The sequence below is a fragment of the Tamandua tetradactyla genome, chromosome 15, assembly GCF_023851605.1.
Source record: "Tamandua tetradactyla isolate mTamTet1 chromosome 15, mTamTet1.pri, whole genome shotgun sequence".
Taxonomy (NCBI): domain Eukaryota; kingdom Metazoa; phylum Chordata; class Mammalia; order Pilosa; family Myrmecophagidae; genus Tamandua; species Tamandua tetradactyla.
In genome coordinates, this window is record NC_135341.1 from 20,824,939 (window position 1) to 20,848,245 (window position 23,307).

A 23,307-nucleotide genomic window follows, 5' to 3' on the forward strand; every position below is an offset into this window, starting at 1 on the left:
TGGTAGATTTTCTAGGATGTTCATGAAAAAAAAGCATCAGTCAATTTTTGGAAATTTTTACCACTTTTGAAAATGGAGTTCAAAAGTAGCCTCTCTGAGGGCTATGTCCCTATAAAGTTATATGCAAAATGTTGTGATATATGCTTTAAATTACCCATAATATTAAGAACCACTGGTTTAAGAGGTAATTATAAGATGCAGAGGAAATCAGTATGCTTAAATTTCTCTCTCTCTCTCTCTCCATAATATAGTTATTAAATGTTTTGTTGATATGTTTTCTTTCTTCTGTTTTTTTTCTTTAGGAGTCATTAGAAAAAAGTTATTAAGGTAAAGAGTTGTTGGAGATAAACAGTCAATAAAGATTCTCTTGTGTAAAAAATTTTGAGATTTTTAAAAATTAAGCTAAGACCGAATCTTTAGTAATTTTCTCGTGTATTGAATTACATATTCAGTCGTTTGTTCAGTTAAATCTTTATTTATTTTAGTTCAGAAACATGACACTTTGCATGAATCATACCTTAATAATGTTATATTTTTGTAATTTTAGAAGGTTGAATTTTTATCTTTAAAAATGAATGTTTAAAATTAGCTCAGTAGTAGTCATATTAAAAGTGTCATAATACCTTTAAATGCCTCCTCTAATTTCACCTGGCAAATCATGGGGTAGATTTCTTTGCAGAATTGCTACATCTTAATAAATGTTTTATTTTCCATTATCAGTAAGAATTATGAAGCAAAAATGTACTTATATTGGTGAGAATTAAAATAAATTCTTCAAAAGGGATCTTTTTTTTTAGAACTGTTGTGCAGAATATTCTAAAATGTCTCCCCTATTGGCTAATTCACTAAAGATTTGTTCAGGATTATGTACCAAAAGATAAGAATCACTATGAAGATAACTTTTATACAGTCAGGAACAAAATCAGAAGCAACAGCAGGTACATGGGAAACACACATTTTTCAATTTATATTTCCTCATGGTTCTCTTGGATATTCTCTGAAACTGCTTAGAAGACTGAAGAATTTCATCCCCTAGAAACTCACACTGCTGAAGCTCAGCGTGTCTTTGGGCCAACAGCTTCATGGATTTATCAGTCACTGTTTCTATCAGCTCATCCACCTATGACAAACAGATACAAAAAAAAAAAAAATGACGCCATCTGTTGGAAAGCCTTGTCAAAACCTAACTGTGGTGGCTTCAGTTATGTATCCCAGAAAAACATGTCCTTAATTTTAATCCATTTCTGTGGTGGTGACCCCACTGTAACTAGGACCTTTTGATGAGGTAACTTGGTTAAAGTGTAGCCCAACTGAATCAGGATGTGTCTTAATTCTTTTACTGGAAGGCTTGTAGAGAAGACCACACAGAAAGAAGCAAGCCATGGGGACCAATCAGAAGCTCAAGTCAAGGGAACCCAAAAGAAAAGAGTAAAGATGCTGCCATGTACATTGACATATGACAGAAAAACCAAGGACCAAAGATCATTGGCAGCTAGCCCCAAAACACCAGTCTTCTAGGAGAAAGCATTGCTTTGCTGATCCCTTGATTCTGGACTCCTAGCCTCAAAACAGTGAACCAATAAATTCCCATTACTTAAGCCAACCCATTGAATTGTATTTGTTTTACAGCTAGGAAATTAAAACACCAAAAGATGGCTGTTTTTCCCAAGAGATGAGGACAGGAATTGGTGGATGTTTTGCAAATCCCAGAGTATTATTCTAATTCAAGTCATAGCAAACAGAGCTTGAAAACATGCATTTACCACCCAGTGGTAAAGACGATCTTTATTCTCAAAAGAAGCCTATGTACAAGTCTTCATTTTAATTGAATTCACTTAACATTTATTAGGCACACATCATCCCAGGTACCCTAAGCAATCTTGTAACCACTTTTAGAGTGCCCCCACTAACATTATTTCTTAATGCTTATCATTAATTTTGCCCCCACATCTGTGTTGTCTGGCAAGGCTTTGCATTCAGTTAAGCCCATCCCTCCAATGCTTCTGAAATAAAAAAATAAAAGCTTTTGTCCACTACCTGCATTTGAAGCTTGCCTACTGTCAAATCTGATTTTCGGAGGATGTTTTCCATGCTATGTTTCTTTCTTTTAAGTGTTGGAAAGTGTGATCTCTTTTTTGATGAATATGGAACCTATCAAAATAATGCAAAAACACATCAGATTAGGAAGTACCAGCATTATTCTTGTGACAGCACTTAAATAAGAATTCGCACCCTTGGGGCATTTTCTTATAAACTGAGCATTTGCAGATAACAATGTTGGCTTAGAGACCGTATTCATATTATTTTCCATGCCCCATGTATCTCTTTTGTGCCCAGAGCTCTTTGAAGAGATCTATAGGGTGCAGAGAAATGAGATTGTCTGGCTCTGAAAGAATACACAGCATCAGGAAAAAAGCAGGTCATTCACAAGAGGAAGAAGAAATTGCCTCCACAGCTGCTGAGCACAGTGAGATTGTGGGGCTGCTGAGGTCCAATGCCCCAGAAAGCTCATTATCACTGGATCCAGTCATTAATTTGGTCTCTGTTCTGCGGGTTTCTGTATTTTCATGGCAGACATGTCTCCAAACATAAAAAGAAAACTCTGGGTTCTTTTCTCCCCACATCTTTTCCCATTGTCCTTGGTTTGCTGGTTACAAGTAACTGTTCTAATAGTGTTAGTATTGGAAATCATTCCTAGGTGGTGGTTCCCAGCTAATAACACACTTTTTGGTCTTATTGGGTGAAGTCTTCCTTCCCTTTTGCTTAATAATTAGCAAGAGGATTATTATGAGACCTACACAAAGTAGGATATGGGACCACATCTGGGTCCTACCTTTTGCCTGAAAGAGTTTACGTGTGGTGTCTGCTGAACCACCACACTGTTCTGCTAGCTTGTCCCAGCTCAAATATCACTTGCAGAGCCTGTTCTAATCCATTCAAAATAGGACCCCTTTTTTTGCTCTCCCACAGAATCCTGTACTTCTTCCTACAAAGCACATATTACACTTGGTAATTACTAATCTATTTCTGTGTTGAATTTGTTGAATACAACTATTATAAGTTCAAATGCTTAGAAGGATCAGGCAAGTTTGAAAACCAAGACCAACTGGGGCCTGTATGAACTGGAGAGAAGATGATGCTCTCAAAGGAGGCAACCTCTGTACAGCTCCTGCTTGTTGCCATAAGGAATTCTGGACCTAGTGTTTCCAATAAAGCTGAAAATCCAGATTTTTGTTTAAAATGTGCCAATTTTTAAATGTGTTCAACTTATTCAAACACACTTTTGAGAACATTCTGATGTTTAAATAAACCCCCCTCTAGCCAGATTTAGTCTAAGAGCCTCCAGTTGACAGCCTCTGACTTAATATCTTTTGATAAACAAACAAATCTCAATTTTAATATAGACAAATTTATCAGTGCTTTAAGCATCCTAATAAGCCTTAGCCTTTCTCTATCCTGAAGTCATGAAGATATTCTTATTGTCCTTTAGAAGTTTTAATATTTGCCTTTCCCACTTAGATCCATAATCCAACAGGAATTAACTTTTATGTATAGTTTAAGATAGATGTCCACTTGTCCCTGCACCATTTATTGAAGAGATTACCCTTACCCCACTGGCTCTACAGTGCCATGATTTAATATCTATCCCTTCTGTTAAACTATGAGTTCTACAAAACAGGACAGTATCCATTGGATCACCATAGAAATTGCCTGGTACAAAATAGAAGTACAGTAAGTATGAACCCAGCACACAAGAGGCAAAATTCAAAACTAAAACTGGTGTGCTCTGAAAGTCATATTTTAGAGCAGCGTTGCTGTTTAATAGAACTTTTTGTAAAGATGGAAATGTTCTATGGCTATGCTGTCCAGATGATAGCCACTAATCACATGTAGTTATTGAGAACTTGAAATGTAAAACTAGTATGGCTGAGGAACTGAACTTTTAATTTTACTTAATTTGAATTCACTTAAATTTACATAGTCACATGCAGCTATTGGCTACCATATTGGAGAGTACAATTAGGGAGGGGGAGCATAGCATTGTAGTTAAGAGCAAGGACTCTAATGCCAGCTCTTTCTGGGTTGGAAGTCTGGCTCAGTCACTCATAAGGGCAAATTATTTAACTACTTAGTGCCATCCCTAAAATAAGGAAAACATTGCTACCTAACTTATATGGCTCTTATAAGAATTAACTGTATTGATATTCTTAAAGCACTTAGAACTGGACCTGGAACATAACAGGCTTTAAGTAAATGTTATATTTAAAATAATAATAATAAATAATTAAGGTTCTTTTTTTTTAAATATTCTAGGCAATTTAGGCTCTAATTTACCTAACTGCACATAAGCAAAGTTTTACTCTGGAGAGTCCTGGATCATTTAGTGCTACATTATCTAATAATGTATCTGTTGTGTAAATGTGGCTATTTTTAATTCAAATTTAAAATTAATAAAATTTAAAATTCTGTTCCTTAGTTGTACTAGCCATATTTCCATGTCTTAACAGCCACATGGTGGCTAATGACTTCCATATTGGACAATGTGCACTTGCACCCTTCCAGAAAATTCTAAGGGATAGCACTGGTCTATTGATTTCCTCTCCACATAGCTTATGGGTAAACCACATTGCTACTCTACTAACGTGGCATTTGAACAATTGAGGAAGTCAGCATAAGGCTCAACATTCCAGATTCTGTTCCTCAAATTGTATTTGGAGCTGACTAGTTTAACCTCAAAAGTAGAGGAATTTGACCTGGAAAGTTTGGTCTCTGTGCCCTAAATTGTTAGAGAGGAGGCATAAGCAACAGATTTAAAAGATTTATTGTGAGAGATTTGTGGTCAGAGAGAACTTGGTTTTTGTGAAATCCCTAAACATTGACATATGCATAAATTCTAGAGGCAAGTCTGTTTCAAGATTTTACCTTTTGCAATCCCGAAGGAAGGGATGTCACAGATAACCGCTTGGTGGTTCTCCTGGCCCGAAGGAGTGTATTTCCTTGGGTTATCTCTTCTGTCTCTGCTTCTACAACATCAACTTGTATAGTCGCTTAGAGAAAGAAGAAAAAGAAAAAGAAAAAAAAGTCTGTAAGGATCACAATTATAATCATATTTTTCATATTAGAAAGTATTTTGAAAGAACAGCATCATGTGCTACCTTGGTCGCTTTTTTCCTTGGATTTGCATTGGATTTTCTTGGATTTGAAAACATGGATTTGTATTTTCTAATCCTGCACTTTCTCCTCTACACATTTTCCTTTTGTTGTGGTAGTGACCTCATTAGAGGTCAACATAATCTCTTTTTTTTATTATTATTAATTAACGGAAAAAAAGAAATAAACCCAACATTTAGAAATCATACCATTCTACATATGCAATCAGTAATTCTTAACATCATCACATAGATGCATGATCAGCGTTTCTTAGTACATTTGCATCGGTTTAGAAGAACTAGCAACACAACAGAAAAAGATATAGAATGTTAATATAGAGAAAAAAATAAAAGTAATAATAATAGTAAAAAAAAAACCTATATCTCAGATGCAGCTTCATTCACTGTTTTAACATGATTACTTTACAATTGGGTACTATTGTGCTGTCCATTTTTGAGTTTTTGTATCTAGTCCTGTTGCACAGTGTGTATCCCTTCAGCTCCAATTACCCATTATCTTACCCTGTTTCTAACTCCTGCTGGACTCTGTTACCAATGACATATTCCAAGTTTATTCTTGAATGTCGGTTCACATCAGTGAGACCATACAGTATTTGTCTTTTAGTTTTTGGCTAGACTCACTCAGCATAATGTTCTCTAGGTCCATCCATGTTATTACATGTTTCATAAGTTTATCCTGTCTTAAAGCTGCATAATATTCCATCGTGTGTATATACCACAGTTTGTTTAGCCACTCGTCTGTTGATGGACATTTTGGCTGTTTCCATCTCTTTGCAATTGTAAATAATGCTGCTATAAACATTGGTGTGCAAATGTCCATTTGTGTCTTTGCCCTTAAGTCCTTTGAGTAGATTCCCAGCAATGGTATTGCTGGGTCGTATGGCAATTCTATATTCAGCTTTTTGAGGAACCGCCAAACTGCCTTCCACAGTGGTTGCACCATTTGATATTCCCACCAACAGTGGATAAGTGTGCCTCTTTCTCTGCATCCTCTCCAGCACTTGTCATTTTCTGTTTTGTTGATAATGGCCATTCTGGTGGGTGTGAGATGATATCTCATTGTGGTTTTGATTTGCATTTCTCTAATGGCCAGGGACATTGAGCATCTCTTCATGTGCCTTTTGGCCATTTGTATTTCCTCTTCTGATAGGTGTCTGTTCAAGTCTTTTTCCCATTTAGTAATTGGGTTGGCTGTCTTTTTGTTGTTGAGTTGAACAATCTCTTTATAGATTCTGGATACTAGACCTTTATCTGATATGGGAGATTTGGAAATTCCAAATCTTTGGAACAATATTTGGAAATTATTGTCTCCCATTGTGTAGTCTGTCTTTCTGCTTTCTTGATGAAGTTCTTTGTTGCACAAAAGTGTTTGATTTTGAGGAGCTCCCATTTATTTATTTCCTTCTTCAGTGCTCTTGCTTTAGGTTTAAGGTCCATAAAACCGCCTCCAATTGTAAGTTTCATAAGATAGCTCCCTACATTTTCCTCTAACTGTTTTATGGTCTTAGACCTAATGTTTAGATCTTTGATCCATTTTGAGTTAACTTTTGTATAGGGTGTGAGATATGGGTCTTCTTTCATTCTTTTGCATATGGATATCCAGTTCTCTAGGCACCATTTATTGAAGAGACTATTCTGTCCCAGGTGAGTTGGCTTGACTGCCTTATCAAAGATCAAATGTCCATAGATGCGAGGGTCTATACCTGAGCACTCTATTCGATTCCATTGGTTGATATATCTATCTTTATGCCAATACCATGCTGTTTTGACCACTGTGGCTTCATAATATGTCTTAAAGTCAGGCAGCGCGAGATCTCCAGCTTCATTTTTTTTCCTCAAGATGTTTTTAGCAATTCGGGGCACCCTGCCCTTCCAGATAAATTTGCTTATTGGTTTTTCTATTTCTGAAAAATAAGTTGCTGGGATTTTGATTGGTATTGCATTGAATCTGTAAATCAATTTAGGTAGGATTGACATCTTAACTATATTTAGTCTTCCAATCCATGAACACGGTATGCCCTTCCATCTATTTAGGTCTTCTGTGATTTCTTTGAACAGTTTTTTGTAGTTTTCTTTATATTGGTTTTTTTTGTCTCTTTAGTTAAATTTATTCCTAGGTATTTCATTCTTTTAGTTGCAATTGTAAATGGGATTCGTTTCTAGATTTCCCCCTCAGCTTGTTCATTACTAGTGTATAGAAATGCTACAGATTTTTGAATGTTGATCTTGTAGCCTGCTACTTTGCTGTACTCATTTATTAGCTCTAGTAGTTTTGTTGTGGATTTTCCCGGGTTTTTGACGTATAATATCATATTGTCTGCAAACAGTGATAGTTTTACTTCTTCCTTTCCAATTGTGATGCCTTGTATTTCTTTTTCTTGTCTGATTGCTCTGGCTAGAACCTCCAACACAATGTTGAATAATAGTGGTGATAGTGGACATCCTTGTCTTGTTCCTGATCTTAGGGGGAAAGTTTTCAATTTTTCCCCATTGAGGATGGTATTACCTGTGGGTTTTTCATATATTCCCTCTATCATTTTAAGGAAGTTCCCTTGTATTCCTATCTTTTGAAGTGTTTTCAACAGGAAAGGATGTTGAATCTTGTCAAATGCCTTCTCTGCATCAATTGAGATGATCATGTGATTTTTCTGCTTTGATTTGTTGATATGGTATATTACATTGATTGATTTTCTTATGTTGAACCATCCTTGCATACCTGGGATGAATCCTACTTGGTCATGATGTATAATTCTTTTAATGTGTTGTTGGATACGATTTGCTAGAATTTTATTGAGGATTTTTGCATCTATATTCATTAGAGAGATTGGTCTGTAGTTTTCTTTTTTGTAATATCTTTGCCTGGTTTTGGTATGAGGGTGATGTTGGCTTCATAGAATGAATTAGGTAGTTTTCCCTCCACTTCGATTTTTTTGAAGAGTTTGAGGAGAGTTGGTACTAATTCTTTCTGGAATGTTTGATAGAATTCACATGTGAAGCCGTCTGGTCCTGGACTTTTCTTTTTAGGAAGCTTTTGAATGACTAATTCAATTTCTTTACTTGTGATTGGTTTGTTGAGGTCATCTATTTCTTCTTGAGTCAAAGTTGGTTGTTCATGTCTTTCCAGGAACCCATCCATTTCATCTAAATTGTTGTATTTATTAGCGTAAAGTTGTTCATAGTATCCTGTTATTACCTCCTTTATTTCTGTGAGGTCAGTAGTTATGTCTCCTCTTCCATTTCTGATCTTATTTATTTGCGTCCTCTCTCTTCTTCTTTTTGTCAATCTTGCTAAGGGCCCATCAATCTTATTGATTTTCTCATAGAACCAGACCAGAACTTCTGGTCTTATTGATTTTCTCTATTGTTTTCATGTTTTCAATTTCATTTATTTCTGCTCTGATCTTTGTTATTTCTTTCCTTTTGCTTGCTTTGGGATTAGTTTGCTGTTCTTTCTCCAGTTCTTCCAAGTGGACAGTTAATTCCTGCATTTTTGCCTTTTCTTCTTTTCTGATATAGACATTTAGGGCAATAAATTTCCCTCTTAGCACTGCCTTTGCTGCGTCCCATAAGTTTTGATATGCTGTGTTTTCATTTTCATTCGCCTCGAGGTATTTACTAATTTCTCTTGCAATTTCTTCTTTGACCCACTCATTGTTTAAGAGTGTGTTGTTGAGCCTCCACGTATTTGTGAATTTTCTGGCACTTGGACTATTATTGATTTCCAACTTCATTCCTTTATGATCTGAGAAAGTGTTGTGTATGATTTCAATCTTTTTAAATTTGTTAAGACTTGCTTTGGACCCAGCATATGGTCTATCTTTGAGAATGATCCATGAGCACTTGAGAAAAAGGTTTATCCTGCTGTTGTGGGATGTAATGTCCTATAAATGTCTGTTAAGTCTAGCTCATGTATAGTAATATTCAGATTCTCTATTTCTTTATTGATCCTCTGTCTAGATGTTCTGTCCATTGATGAGAGTGGTGAATTGAAGTCTCCAACTATTATGGTATATGAGTCTATTTCCCTTTTCATTGTTTGCAGTGTATTCCTCATGTATTTTGGGGCATTCTGGTTCGGTGCGTAAATATTTATGATTGTTATGTCTTCTTGTTTAATTGTTCCTTTTATTAGTATATAGTGTCCTTCTTTGTCTCTTTTAACTTTTTTACATTTGAAGTTTAATTTGTTGGATATTAGTATAGCCACTCCTGCTCTTTTCTGGTTGTTATTTGCATGAAATATCTTTTCCCAACCTTTCACTTTCAACCTATGTTTATCTTTGGGTCTAAGATGTGTTTCCTGTAGACAGCATATAGAAGGATCCCGTTTTTTAATCCATTCTGCCAGTCTATGTCTTTTGATTGGGAAATTCAGTCCATTAACATTTAGTGTTATTACTGTTTGGATAATATTTTCCTCTACCATTTTGCCTTTTGTATTATATATATCATATCTGACTTTTCTTCTTTCTACACTCTTCTCCATACCTCTCTCTTCTGTCTTTTCGTATCTGACTCTAGTGCTCCCTTTAGTATTTCTTGCAGAGCTGGTCTCTTGGTCACAAATTCTCTCAGTGACTTTTTGTCTGAAAATGTTTTCATTTCTCCCTCATTTTTGAAGGACAATTTTGCTGGATATAGGAGTCTTGGTTGGCAGTTTTTCTCTTTTAGTAATTTAAATATATCATCCCACTGTCTTCTAGCCTCCATGGTTTCTGCTGAGAAATCTACACATAGTCTTATTGGGTTTCCCTTGTATGTGATGGATTGTTTTTCTCTTGCTGCTTTCAAGATCCTCTCTTTCTCTTTGACCTCTGACATTCTAACTAGTAAGTGTCTTGGAGAACACCTATTTGGGTCTAATCTCTTTGGGGTGCGCCGCACTTCTTGGATCTGTAATTTTAGGTCTTTCATAAGAGTTGGGAAATTTTCAGTGATAATTTCTTCCATTAGTTTTTCTCCTCCTTTTCCCTTCTCTTCTCCTTCTGGGACACCCACAACACATATATTTGTGCGGTTCATATTGCCCTTGAGTTCCTTGATACCCTGTTCAAATTTTTCCATTCTTTTCCCGATAGTTTCTGTTTCTTTTTGGAATTCAGATGTTCCATCCTTCAAATCACTAATTCTATCTTCTGTCTCTTTAAATCTATCATTGTAGGTATCCATTGTTTTTTCCATCTTTTCTACTTTATCCTTCACTTCCATAAGTTCTGTGATTTGTTTTTTCAGTTTTTCTATTTCTTCTTTATGTTCAGCCCATGTCTTCTTCATGTCCTCCCTCAATTTATCGATTTCGTTTTTGAAAAGGTTTTCCATTTCTGTTCATATATTCAGCATTAGTTGTCTCAGCTCCTGTATCTCATTTGAACTATTGGTTTGTTCCTTTGACTGGGCCATATTTTCAATTTTCTGAGCATGATCCGTTATCTTCTGCTGGCGTCTGGGCATTTAGTCAGATTTCCCTGGGTGTTGGACCCCACAGGTTGAAAGATTTTTCTGTGAAATCTCTGGGTTCTGTTTTTCTTATCCTGCCCAGTAGGTGGCGCTCGTGGCACACGTTTGTGCGGGTCCCACCATAAAAGGTGCTGTGGGTCCTTTACCTTTGGAAAACTCTCGCCGTGTGGGAGGTTCGCCAGCCGAAGTGGCTTGGAAGTATGTCTGCCGGCCCGGGGGTCCGAAAGTGTGGAGGGTCGCCGGCTGCCGCAACCCGGGAGAGCGCCTGTCCGAATTTCCTAGTCGGCCCAGGGTGCCAAGCGTGGCGGGAGGGCGCCAGTCACCGTGGCCCGGGAGAGTGCACCGTTCCCAGCAGGGATCCCCCTGGTCACCATTCTCCGCGGTCTGGGGATTTCCGATCCAATTCTCTCATTTGGTCCCAGGGGCCGCGCATGGTGGGGGCACCAGCCGCCACGGCTTGAGGGGACTCTGTGGCTCCTTTATTAATGCCACTATTGGTGTTTGGTTAGATCCAGTCCCTGCCACTGTCGGAAATTCCCTCCTCTCCCTGGCGGGGTGCCGGTCGCCGGCCGCCGCGGCCCAGGGAACTCGCCACCAGACCAGGAAGCTGCCCGCGGGGGGTGGGGGTGCCGGTTGCCGGCCACCGCGGCTTGGGTAGCCCTCTGATCCGAGACTCGTAGCCGGTCCAGGAAGCCGCCCGCAAAAGAGGGGCGCCGGCCTCCGCGGCTTGGGAAACTTGCCTCTCCGAGACTCTCAGCCGGCCCGGGAAGGAGGGAGGGAGGAGCTCCGGCCGCCAGCTGCCGCGTCTTGGGGAACTGCGTGCCGCTCAGGGATCTCACCGCAGCAGAGTCTCGCAGTCAGTCTAGCCAGTCCAGACTGGGGTACGCTGTGTGTCCATTCCCTGCCGTGGCCCCGGGAGCTGTTCTGCACTGTTTCTGTTCACTTAGTAGTTGCTCTGGAGGAGGAACTAAGACACACGTACCTTACCAAGCCGCCATCTTGGCCCCCTCCTCCCAACCTAATCTTTGAGGCTTCAGTTTTGCCCTGCATTGTGTGGTCCGCTAACCAATCCCAGAGTTAAACCCTCTAAGGTACAAGGCTATCCCTTAAGTGTCTGTTGTTGGTTGAAGCAAAGTTTAAAATCTATTCTCCAGGGGGGGCAAGGGTGGTTCACTGGCAGAATTCTCGCCTGTCATGTCAGAGACCTGGGTTTGTTTCCCAGAGCCTGCTCATGTTAAAAAAAAAAATTTTTAAATCTATTCTCCAGCAATGAAGCTCAAGGCTCAGTCATTAATATACCATTCTAGTGGTTTTTCCCATATCAAGGAGTCCTGCTCCTTAATACTTTTCTTTGTATTAATTCAATTTTTAGTTCAATAAATGTGTTTTAAAGGAAGCTTGCATAAATTGAGACCCAGTATCACAAATAGGCGTTAAAATTAATATGGTAAAAACAAAAATCATGTTTTTGGCTGCAGAAAGCACTAAACGAGGTAAATCTCCTTTTGTATAAAAACAAAAAAGGTACAAATGTGACTTTTTCCTTGAGATAATCAATAGGAATTGACAGAGCATTGCATAAAAGGTATTTGGATTAGTTATGTGGTGTTTTTTTTAAATTTTGTCAATTTTTTCTATTGCTTGTTTTCTATATTGAGTTTTCTTCTTTCTTTCTACTAATTTGGGTTTTTAGCTATGTGTTTCAATGGTACAGTATGCATTACCTCAAGTCATTTTGTCTTTGAGGTTCCCTAATAGGAACTTCTCTGGAGCAATGGACTTCAAATACAATAGCTTAATCTCCATTTGGCTATCCCGCTGGGACCTCAACTCAGCAAATCCAACTAGAATGTATGACTTCTTTCCAAACCAGGCCCACTTCTGGTAATCTCAGTGACTGATGGCTCCACTTTCAATGCAGGTGCTTAACCCAGGGACCTAAGACTTCATCTTGACTCTTCTCATTCCCATAACCTCCATTGCCTAGTTCTTCCCCAAATCTTTTAAATTTTGCCTATGAGTATCATCCCCACTGCCATGACTAATACAAGCTAATGCCATTCCTCATTTGAATTAATGCAAGAGCTATAACTCAGTAGCCTTGGATGGGGCCCAAGAGTCTACATTTTAAACTCCCAGGAAATGCCATGGTTCGAGTGGCAGGAAAATTGCCACTCAACTCAACTGTTTATTGTTCTTCTTGTATCTTCTTTTGCCCTCCTTCAATCCAGTCTCTACTCTCCAGTCAGAGCTAGCTCTCAAAAATGCAAATCAGATTATATAAATCTCCAGCTTGAAAGAATTTGATGTTTTCTTATCATCCTTAGGAGAAAATAAAAAATTCATAATATGGTTTTCAACACCCTGACCAGCTTCTCCCTGGCTCACTCTGCTCCAACGACATTGCATTAACTTCATTTCTCATCAGGCTCTATGCCCCCTTCATATTGGGACTTCAGAAATAAACCATTGCACAGACTAGGAGAAGAAATTTTGCCCTCTGTTTCCTATTGGATTCTCCAAATCCAGCTTCATCAGTAGAGAAGCATGTCTTCTGTATTATTTTCAACAGAAATATACAGGTCAATCCATACATGCTAATTGCTAGATGCTTGGATGCTTGCATTAGTGACTGCTTTTTCCAGAAGAAAGGTTTTATTTCAAAGAGCAATCAATCAGCTGGAAACCATCAGGCTTTTTTTTTTTTTGCTTTGTTTAGTTTTTATTTTGGAAAAGCACCCACCAGGTTTGCAGCCTGATCACTGTGTGAAATATGAGGTTGTGTGTTGATTCCCTACATATACTATAAGAGCTATATGTGTTTCTTGATGCTGTGTTGTGAAAGGACATTCGATAGCTACAGAAAAAAAAGGCAAACAGTGATGGTATTGTTAACACAATTCATAGGCTGCCCCTCCAACAGCATTATTACATCACAAAAAAGACTTAAATAGTTCAAATGTTGATTCTTCCACAAAGTACTTAGGAGGTAGATAAAGTAAATAAAACATCCTTTATGACTCATCAATCATAAATATTCATTTAATTATCACTATACCCTCCACTGTGGGGAAAGTGGACATTTGAAAAGTTTATCACTACTTTCTCCAGAAACAAAATAAAATAAATCACATTTTGTTTAATTTTCTATTATATATGTGTATAGGTGTATGTATGTATTCATTCAAATAAGAAATTATTTTAGATGTGATTAAACTACTGATTCTTTGGACTGGAAAAGACCTCAAAGAATTTAATCCAGTGCTTAAATAAGTCACCCGGGGATCTTGCTAAAATGCAGATTCTGACTGAGTCGCCCTGGATGGGGCCCAAGAGTCTGCATTTTAAACTCCCAGGAAATGCCATGGTTTGGGTGGCAGGAAAATACATTCTAACTTCACGCTCCCTCTTGACCCCCACACTTAACTTTAAAGTGCCTTTGATTACCATTCTGCGAGAGCCTTCTCATTCTTGATTTGGTAAATAACTTAGGAGATGGAAGCTCCTTGACGATTCTAGGAAGGAGACTGTGCATATTTGAAAGAAGGGTTTCTTTATGGTTAGTAGAGCCCACTCGACTGACGCTTGCTGACTTGCTTCTATACTCGGATGACAGCATCCTTCCAAAGGCAGACTTCATCTTCTTCATCACATTTTTTTTCTTATTTTGCTGGCTTTCATGAAATTCCATGTCACTATCACTGGACAATTCCTCTTTAGGGACCAATACATTTTGTTTTACTAAGTTGGTAGATACAGCTCTATGCCATCTAAACAAAATAAAAATAATTTACGTTAAGGAAATTAAAAGGCTAAAATGAAAAATTTAAATCATTAATACTCAAAAGTTCAAATGTAAACAAATTATACAATTCTAACAAATGAAATCAAAGACCAAGAATCAAATCAAAAGAAAGTCAAAACTACAACTTGCAGTTTTGTCACTAAACTCTATTAAATGCATTTAGCCCCTATTTCATTTAATGGTCACAGCACCAAAAGAGGCAGGTTAGTATGATCTGTTGCACAGAGTTAAGCTGACACAAAGAGAGGTGAAATTAATTGGCCAAGGGTAGAATACAGATTTTAATTCAGATCTGTGACTGTTAAAATACATTACTTCCTAATGGCAAATTGGCAATATTGTTTCAGTGGCAGTGACATCGTTTTTGTTAATTTGATGGTTCAGAGGCCACAGTGAAGAAAGAATCTGTTATGGCAGTCAATAAGGAATACAGGCCCCTGAGATTCCATAAACACTACATTTGCATAGAATACTCATATAGATAAAATGCTTTAAACTCACATTTCCAGAATTCCAAATAGTCATGTCCATCTTCATAATTTTACCATACTTTAGTAATAAAATTAGACAACATGTCTTATAGCTTTCTAAACATTCTTCTAAACGCTTTCATGTGTATTAAAGATTTTAATCCTCACAATGCCATTTCCATTTCACAAATAAAGAGAATAAAACTTGCAAAGATGAAGTAATTTCTACCCAGACAATCTGATTGCAAAGTCTGTGCTGTTAACCTGTATGCTAGAGTGAATACCAACTGCTTTAGTTTCTTATCTGCTAAACTAAACAGCATACAATGGGTTGGCTTAAAAATAGGAATGTATTGGCTCATGATTCCAGAGTCTAGAAGGCTTGCCTCCTCCCAGCGTTGGTATCTTCTGGCTGGCCAGCAACTTTGGGAGATCCTTGGTGTTTTTGTGACATGGCAATGCGCATAATAGCGTCTCTTTCTATTCCAGGTTTCACTAACTTCCAGTTTCTGACTTCTCCCTATGGCTTCTCTTTCTGTGTCCAATTGCGTTTGCTTATAAGGACTGCAGCCACATTGGATTAAAGCCCACCCTCGTTCAGATTGGACAACCTTAACTAATAACATCTCTTAAGGTTCTATGTACCCATGGGTTCGCACACATGACCAGGGCTGAGATCTGAACATGCTTTCTGTGGAGACATGATTCACCACCAACACCACCCACACCATGGTACCGTTATTTACCTACAACTCTTCTTCTGTGCCTGTTTCTTTGTTGTTGTGTTTAGCCTCAAGCAAAGTGGTAATATCCATGAAATCGCAGGTTTTATATTTTATGTGTGTAATATACACATATTTCTAATATGGATTGAACTTTTTAATGCTCTTCGTATATTATCTACAAATAATCTCAAGTCCCACCAGTAGCATTTGTACCGTACTCCAGGACAGCACTGTTCCCTAGTGGACATCAATCCTTCATTGCTGTCTGTGATTATACATGGAAAGTAGTCTGGTAAATGCCCAGTCATTTTAGTAAAATGAGTTTGTTTCAACTCAGCACAATACTTACAAACAGTGTGATCTTATATGTAATCTCTTTAAGCCTGTTTTCTAATTTGAAAATGGGCATAAATATTCTCAGAAATGTGAGGGAAAGAAAGAATTCATATCCTTGAAACACAATAAAGCATTCAATTGATGGTAACTTTTATTTCCCTGTGGATCAGAACTGTGTGCGAAAAAATCTGAAAAGTATGAGGGAACACAAGTTAGAGGTTGAAACAAGGAAGACCTTGCAGGTAGCTCATATATACAAGTTCCAGAGGGTGCAATTAACATGTGGGACATCATAGTAGTGTAGAGTTATTACAATAATTTTCCGGCAGATGGCAGTAAAGAGCCCTGAAGAAAGAGCACCATTTTCTTCTTCTTTTTTTTTTTTAATTTTTTATTAATTAAAAAAAAATTACAAGAAACACAAGCATTCCCAACACACACACTCAGCAATTCACAATATCATCACATAGTTGCATATTCATCATCATGATCATTTCCCAGAACATTAGCATCAATTCAGAAAAAGAAATAAAAAGACAACAGAAAAATATAACAAAGAGAAAAAAAAATTTTTACAGGCCATACCCCTTCCTGATCCCTTTCATTGATCACTAGCATTTCAAACTAAATCTATTTTAACATTTGTTCCCCCTATTATTTATTTTTATTTCATATGTTCCTCTCATCTGTTGACAAGGTAGATAAAAGGAGCATCAGACACAAGGCTTTCACAATCACCAGTCAAATTGTGAAAGCTCTATCATTATACAATCATCATCAAGAAACATGGCTATGGAACACAGCTCTACATTTTCAGGCAGTTCCCTCCAGCCTCTCCATTACATCTTGGATAACAAGGTGATATCTACTTAATGCATAAGAATAACCTCCAGGATAACCTCTCGACTCTGTTTGGAATCTCTCAGCCATTGACACTGTCTCATTTCACTCTTCCCCCTTTTGGTCGAGAAGGTTTTCTCAATCCCTTGATGCTGGGTCTCAGCTCATTCTAGAGTTTTTCTCAATCCCTTGATGCCAAATCTCAGCTCATTCTGGGATTTCTGTCCCACGCTGCCAGGAAGATCCACACCCCTGGGAGTCATGTCCCACGTAGATGGGGGTGGTGGCAGTGAGTCTGTTTGCTGTGTTGGCTGGAGAGAGAGGCCACATCTGAGCAACAAAAGAGGTTCTCTTGGGGGTGACTCTTAGGCTTAATTTTAAGTAGACTTGACCTATCCCCTGTGGGGTTAAGTTTCATATGAATAAACCCCAAGACTGGGGGCTCAGCCTATACCTTTGGTTGTCCACACTGCTTGTGAGAATATCAAGAATTCAACTTGGGGAAGTTGAGTTTTCCCCCGTTCTCACCATTTCCTGAAGGGGACTTTGCAAATACTTTTCCACTCACTGATCAAATTACTCTGGGATTCATCAGGGCATCACCTGGACAAACCAACAAAATCTCATGTCCTATATAAAGTTCCATGTACTTAAGGTGTTCAATCAACTATCTACATAAGTTGTATTAGGAGATGCACTAGTCAAAGTATAGATTTGTACCAAATAAACATTTTTTGCTTTAGTCTCACACATTAGTTGAAATTTTTAAATATTAAGTACCATCTATTTTCAGCACACTGCAGTAATGACATTCTTTTGTTCTTCCTCATGCAAAAACATTTTTTAAAATTTGTACATTTAGTCACTATCACTATACACTCCAGGCATTCCTAGATTACACCATCTTAATCTTTATCGTCTATCTTTCTTTGTGATTTCATTTATGCCCCAGCCCTCCTCCCTCTATCATTCTCATATACAGCTTCATTCAGTGTTTTAACATAATTGTATTACAGTTAGGTAATATTGTGCTGTCCATTTCTGAGTTTTTACATTCAGTCCTGTTGCACAATCTGTATCCCTTCAGCTCCAATTACCCAATATCTTACCCTATTTCTATCTCCTGATGGTCTCTGTTACCAAGGAAATATTCCAAGTTTATTCACTAATGTCAGTTCATATCAGTGAGACCATACAGTATTTGTCCTTTTGTTTCTGGCTAATCACACTCAGCATAATGTCCTTAAGGTCCATTCATGTTGTTACATACTTCATAACTTTATTCTGTCTTACAGCTGCATAATATTCCATCTTATGTAAATGTCAAAGTTTGTTTAGCCAACTGTCTATTGATGGACATTTTGGCTGTTTCCATCTCTTGGTAACTCTTAATAATGCTGCTATAAACATTGATGTGCAAATGTCCATTTGTGTCCTTGGCCTCATGTCCTTTGAGTAGAGACAGCATATAGATGGGTCCTGTTTTTAATCCATTCTGCCAGACTATGTCTTTTGATAGGAGAGTTTAATCCATTAACATTCAGTGTTATTACTGCATGGGTAGTACTTTCTTCTACTATTTTGCCTTCTGGATTTTATATGTCATATCTAATTTTCCTTCTTTTTACCTTTCCTCATAGTCTTCCTTTCTATACTCTTTTCCACACCTCTCTCTTCTGTCTTCATATCTGTCTCTAGTGTTCCCTTTAGTATTTCTTGCAGAGCTGGTCTCTTGGTCACAAATTCTCTCGGTGATTTTTTGTCTGAAAATGTTTTAATTTCTCCCTCATTTTTGAAGGACAATTTTGCTGGATATAGAATTCTTGGTTGGCAATTTTTCTCTTTTAGTAATTTAAATATATCATCCCACTGTCTTCTCGCCTCCATGGTTTCTGCTGAGAGATCTGCGCATAGTCTTATTGGGCTTCCCTTGTATGTGATGGATTGCTTTTCTCTTGCTGCTTTCAAGATCCTCTCTTTCTCTTTGACTGACCTCTGACATTCTGATTATTAAATGTCTTGGAGTACGTCTATTTGGATCTGTTCTCTTTGGGGTACACTGCACTTCTTGGATCTGTAATTTTAAGTCTTTCATAAGAGTTGGGAAATTTTCAGTGATAATTTCCTTCATTAGTTTTTCTCCTCCTTTTCCCTTCTCTTCTCCTTCTGAGACACCCACAACACGTATATTCATGTGCTTCATATTGTCTTTCAATTCCCTGAGTCCTTGCTCATATTTTTCTTCCTATAGTTTCTGTTTCTTGTCGGATTTCAGATGTTCCATCCTCCAGTTCAGAAATCCTATGTTCTGTCTCTCGAAATCTACCATTGTAGGTTTCCACTGTTTTTTTCATCTCTTCTACTATGTCTTTCATTCCCATTTGTTTTTTCCGACTTTCAGTTTCTTCTTTTTGTTCTTTCCTTTCCTTCTTTATATCCTCCCTCAATTCATTGATTTGGTTTTTGATGAGCTTTTCCATGTCTGTTCGTACATTCTGAATTAATTGTTTCAGCTCCTGTACGTCATTTGAATTGTTGGTTTGTTCCTTTGACTGGGCCATATCTTCAATTTTCCTGGTGTGATTTGTTATTTTTTGCTGGTGTCTAGGCATTTTATTACCTTAATTAGATTATTCTGGAGATTGCTTTCACTTCTTTTATCTAGGGTTTTCTTGCTGGATGAATTTGTTGTCTATCTGTTCTTTGACATTCCGTTCAGCTTTATCTGGACCTTTAGCTTAAGTTTTGTTTAACAGAAAAGAATTTTTTAGTTCTTGTTTTCTTGTTTCTTGCCCTGCTTGTGTGGTGCCTTTCCCCCACACACACTTAGGAGGGTCTACTTAGATATTATATACCCCAGCCAGATTTTCCCAGACCAAACTGGTCTCCTATCAGGAGGAAAGAGTCACCTGCGTTGGTTTTCCCTGAGGGTGAGACCCAGCAGGTTGAAAGACTTTCCTGTGAAGTCTCTGGACTGTTTTTCTTATCCTGCCCAGTATGTGGTGCTTGTCTGACTGCAGGTCCCACCAGCATAAGATGATGCGGTACCTTTAACTTTGGCAGACTCTCCCTGCTGGGGGTGTGGTGGAGACAGAGGAAAGGTTGTAGGCTGGTTTTAATGGCCTCAAATTACCAAGCCCTGGTGTCTGAATTCCTTGATGGAGGGATTCCACCTGGGTCAGGCTTCACCCCTCCCCTGGGGAAGGCACAGGCTCCAGATAAGCCCCTAAAAGAGCTCACTTCTGCCTATGCCTGTGGCAGTTGCAGCCTGAAAAGTCCTGCCACTGTATCCAGAGGCAGTCAAGCCTTGTAGATACACAGCCACAAAAACCTCTGTTTACTTCTCCCCCTTCCCCCCCTTTTCCTGTCAGTCCTGGCCCCTTGGCGCCAGGGCAAAAATGAGCAACCTCCACTTTGATCAGGTTCACCTAAGCTGGGGGCCTATTTTTAGTAGTCAGAATTTGTTAATTAGTTCCACAATTGGCATTTGATTGTGCCCAGTCTCTGCTGCTGGTAAAGTCCTTTCCTTTCTCCTCTGGGAAGGGGCCTGTGGGGGAGGGGCACTGGCCGCCGCAGCTTGGGGAACTCACGGTTCTGGGGGCACTCACAGCTGGTCCAGCTGGTCCAGACTGGGATATGCTGTGAGTCTGGTCACTGACGTGGCCCCAGGAGCTGTTCTGTTCTGTTTCTGGTTATTTAGTAGTTTTTCTGGCGGACGAACTAAAATGCGCATGTTGTTAAGCCGCCATCTTGACCCGGAAGCTCAGGTACCTATAATCTGTTTTGCAATTTCTCTTAAACATGCTACTCCTTGTTCAAAATTAGGGAAAGCTACTGATCCATACTTTTGGTATTCAGGAATTGGTCTTATTTTTATTGTTGTTTCTGTTATCACACCAAGGGTTCCTTGGCTCAAGAAGGCCGATGAACTTCAGGGTTTCTCTCTTACGTGAGAGGGCACATGGTGAACACAGTCACTGTTTCTCTCTCATCTGAAAAGGCACATGGTGGACATGGCATCATCTGCTAGCTTCTCCTGGCTTCCTTTTTCATGAAGCTCCCCGGGAGGCGTTTTCCTTCTTCATCTCCAAAGGTCGCTGGCTGGTGGACTCTGCTTCTCGTGGCTATGCCGTTCTGCTCTGCTCTCTCTGAATCTCTTTTCCCAAAAACCAGCACCCTTTTCTTATTCACCCCAAGACAATTTATGGGCTAAGATGAATCTCCCATGGATGCCTGATAAATTTTTTTAAGCCATCAATTCCTACCACCATCAATATGTACACACACATGTTCACACAAAACAACAGAAATACAATTTCAGGAGATGCAGGAATCCCAAAGCCCAACTGTACAATGCCCCAGATTAAAAGTCTATGATTAAAAGTCTACTAAAAGCAGTCTATAAATTTGTAAGGTGTCTATAAAAGAGTTTCCTTCTACCACTCCCATCCCCACCCTGATCTCCAATCCACTGTTAACATCGTTAAGAAAGGTGATTTTGTTCCAGGGCTCAGAGATAGAACTGCTGCAACTTCTGTTATGAAAAGAAATCTTTCCTTAAGTTTTTTTTTCCCCTTACGGTTTTAAATAATCTAGGTTGGTAGTGATTTTATTCAGTTGTCTTGCTTTCAACTTAAACCCATGTTTCTTATACAAAGTTGAAATCCCAGCCACATTTCATTTTGTCCATGGACGTTAAGAAGTTTGGTCTTTAAACCCCCAGGTCTCATAAAAACACCTCGCTTTTACATGTCTGAGCATTACTGAGAACCTGGTAAGAGAGAAGCCCAGTAAAATTGGAAAATAAATCACCACTCTGACTTTCGAAATTAAAATGTATTATGTTTGGAGTACTGCACGCCTGTCTTCATGTTTTTGCCATTGGCAAGAAACATCAGTTTTAAGACAGTTTTTTTTTAATATAATCTTTTTTTTTTTTTTAACATGGGCAGGCACCAGGAATCAAGCCCAGGTCCTCTGGCATCGCAGGCAAGTATTCCTGCCTGCTGAGCCACCGTGGCCCGCCCTATAAGACAGTTTTAATGTTACATTAAAGAAAATGTGTGTAGGCAAAATATGATTAGTACATACTTCAGCAGCCAAAGGTGCTAGGAAAGGGAAAAGAAACTACTAGTATTTGCATGGGAGGTGGGGTGTTTAAAATTCTTGAGACTGAAATATCAACCTACAGTAGACACATCAAAACTCAAATTCAGATGAGAGAAAAGGATTTTTCCTGTTACAATTAAGATTTTACTGATCATAAAATGAGGTTTCCATTGTGATACTAGGTTTTCTGCTCCAATGTATGAAATAAAAACATCCCATATCCCTCCGATCTAAAGAGAATCTTCATTTCTAAACGCAATTTTAAAAAAAAGAGATCTTACTGTCTCTAATCAGCACAGTGAATACTGTTTAATGTAAAATCCAAAAGGAAAAGAAATGAGTTCCCAATTCCTACCTTTCAATCCCCTTCTTTTTGAATGAGCCATTTTTCTTTCTGGGTTGTTGAAATCTTCGGTACTGGCCACCTTTTAAGGAAGCAAATTTAAAGGGCTCTGGTAGATAAAGCTGAGGGTAGTTCATTACTATCAACTACCCCTGAAGTCGTAGGTTTGGATTATTTTGGGTCTTGATCTCAGACTTCAAACTGAGGGCACTTTCAGCTTCTGGGCAGTTTGAGGTAAAGTATGTAGGAAATTTTTGAACTCTCCTTCTTATTCCTTTCCAAGCGTCAGAGACATCACATGTGGAACTGACCCTGTTTACCATCTCACAGAGGCCATCAGTGATGCATTTGACAGAGCTGTGAGAAATTCTGTAGCACTCCGCGGAGCACTTGTAGGAGATTCCTGGGTAAGGCAAAGGCAAAAACAGTGGCGTAATTGTTAATTCACTCCCATTTGCATCGGTAACGAAATAATCACAAACCAATCGGTTACCTTGCCCAGGATGTGCATGTTTGAATTCCAGAGAGAAGAGAAACATCCTAGCTTCAGCTGGATCTTTCTACTGGAGCTGGTGAAGGTTCTCTTTGCCCTGGGACACACACATGAGAAGGCTAGATGTTTGGACATCTCATAATACACCTGAAGACGTTTTCATTAAATCTTGGAATTTTTTAGTTGTCTTTTAAACCACGTGGCTGAAAAAGTTGAGAATCTGACCCACCCTTCCTTTCCAACATAATCTCATCATTTCCTGGAGAACAGTAAATTCTGGCAGGGTTGGAACTTCTCACCACAGGGTGGCAGCAAACCCTAGGATTTACTCCCGTCACTACCTGGGACTTTCAGCTGTTCATTCTAAAATAATTGGATTGCTAAGGAGGAAAACTCCCCTCGGGAGGTGCTGGGAGGTATAAGAATCACTTTGCCTTAATGTCTGTACTCACTGATGATCTGGAGCACGATTCTCTAATTTGGAGCACAAATTTACAAGCACACACAAATTACCCGGGATTTTGTAATAATGCAGGTTTCAATACCACAACTCTGGGG

At 38.6% G+C, this 23,307-nt stretch overlaps 1 protein-coding gene across 1 annotated transcript; it reads right to left on the bottom strand.

The window, feature by feature from the left end:
• Positions 1 to 922: 922 nt before the first annotated feature.
• C15H3orf49 (chromosome 15 C3orf49 homolog) lies at positions 923 to 22,393 on the bottom strand. The gene is made up of 5 exons (XM_077130347.1): positions 22,269 to 22,393; positions 14,076 to 14,398; positions 4,924 to 5,048; positions 2,038 to 2,151; positions 923 to 1,120 (listed from the first exon to the last, which is right to left on the bottom strand). The coding sequence occupies exons 1-5, from the start codon at positions 22,391 to 22,393 to the stop codon at positions 923 to 925; spliced, it is 885 nt and encodes a 294-aa protein (XP_076986462.1).
• Between the last annotated feature and the right edge of the window lie 914 nt (positions 22,394 to 23,307).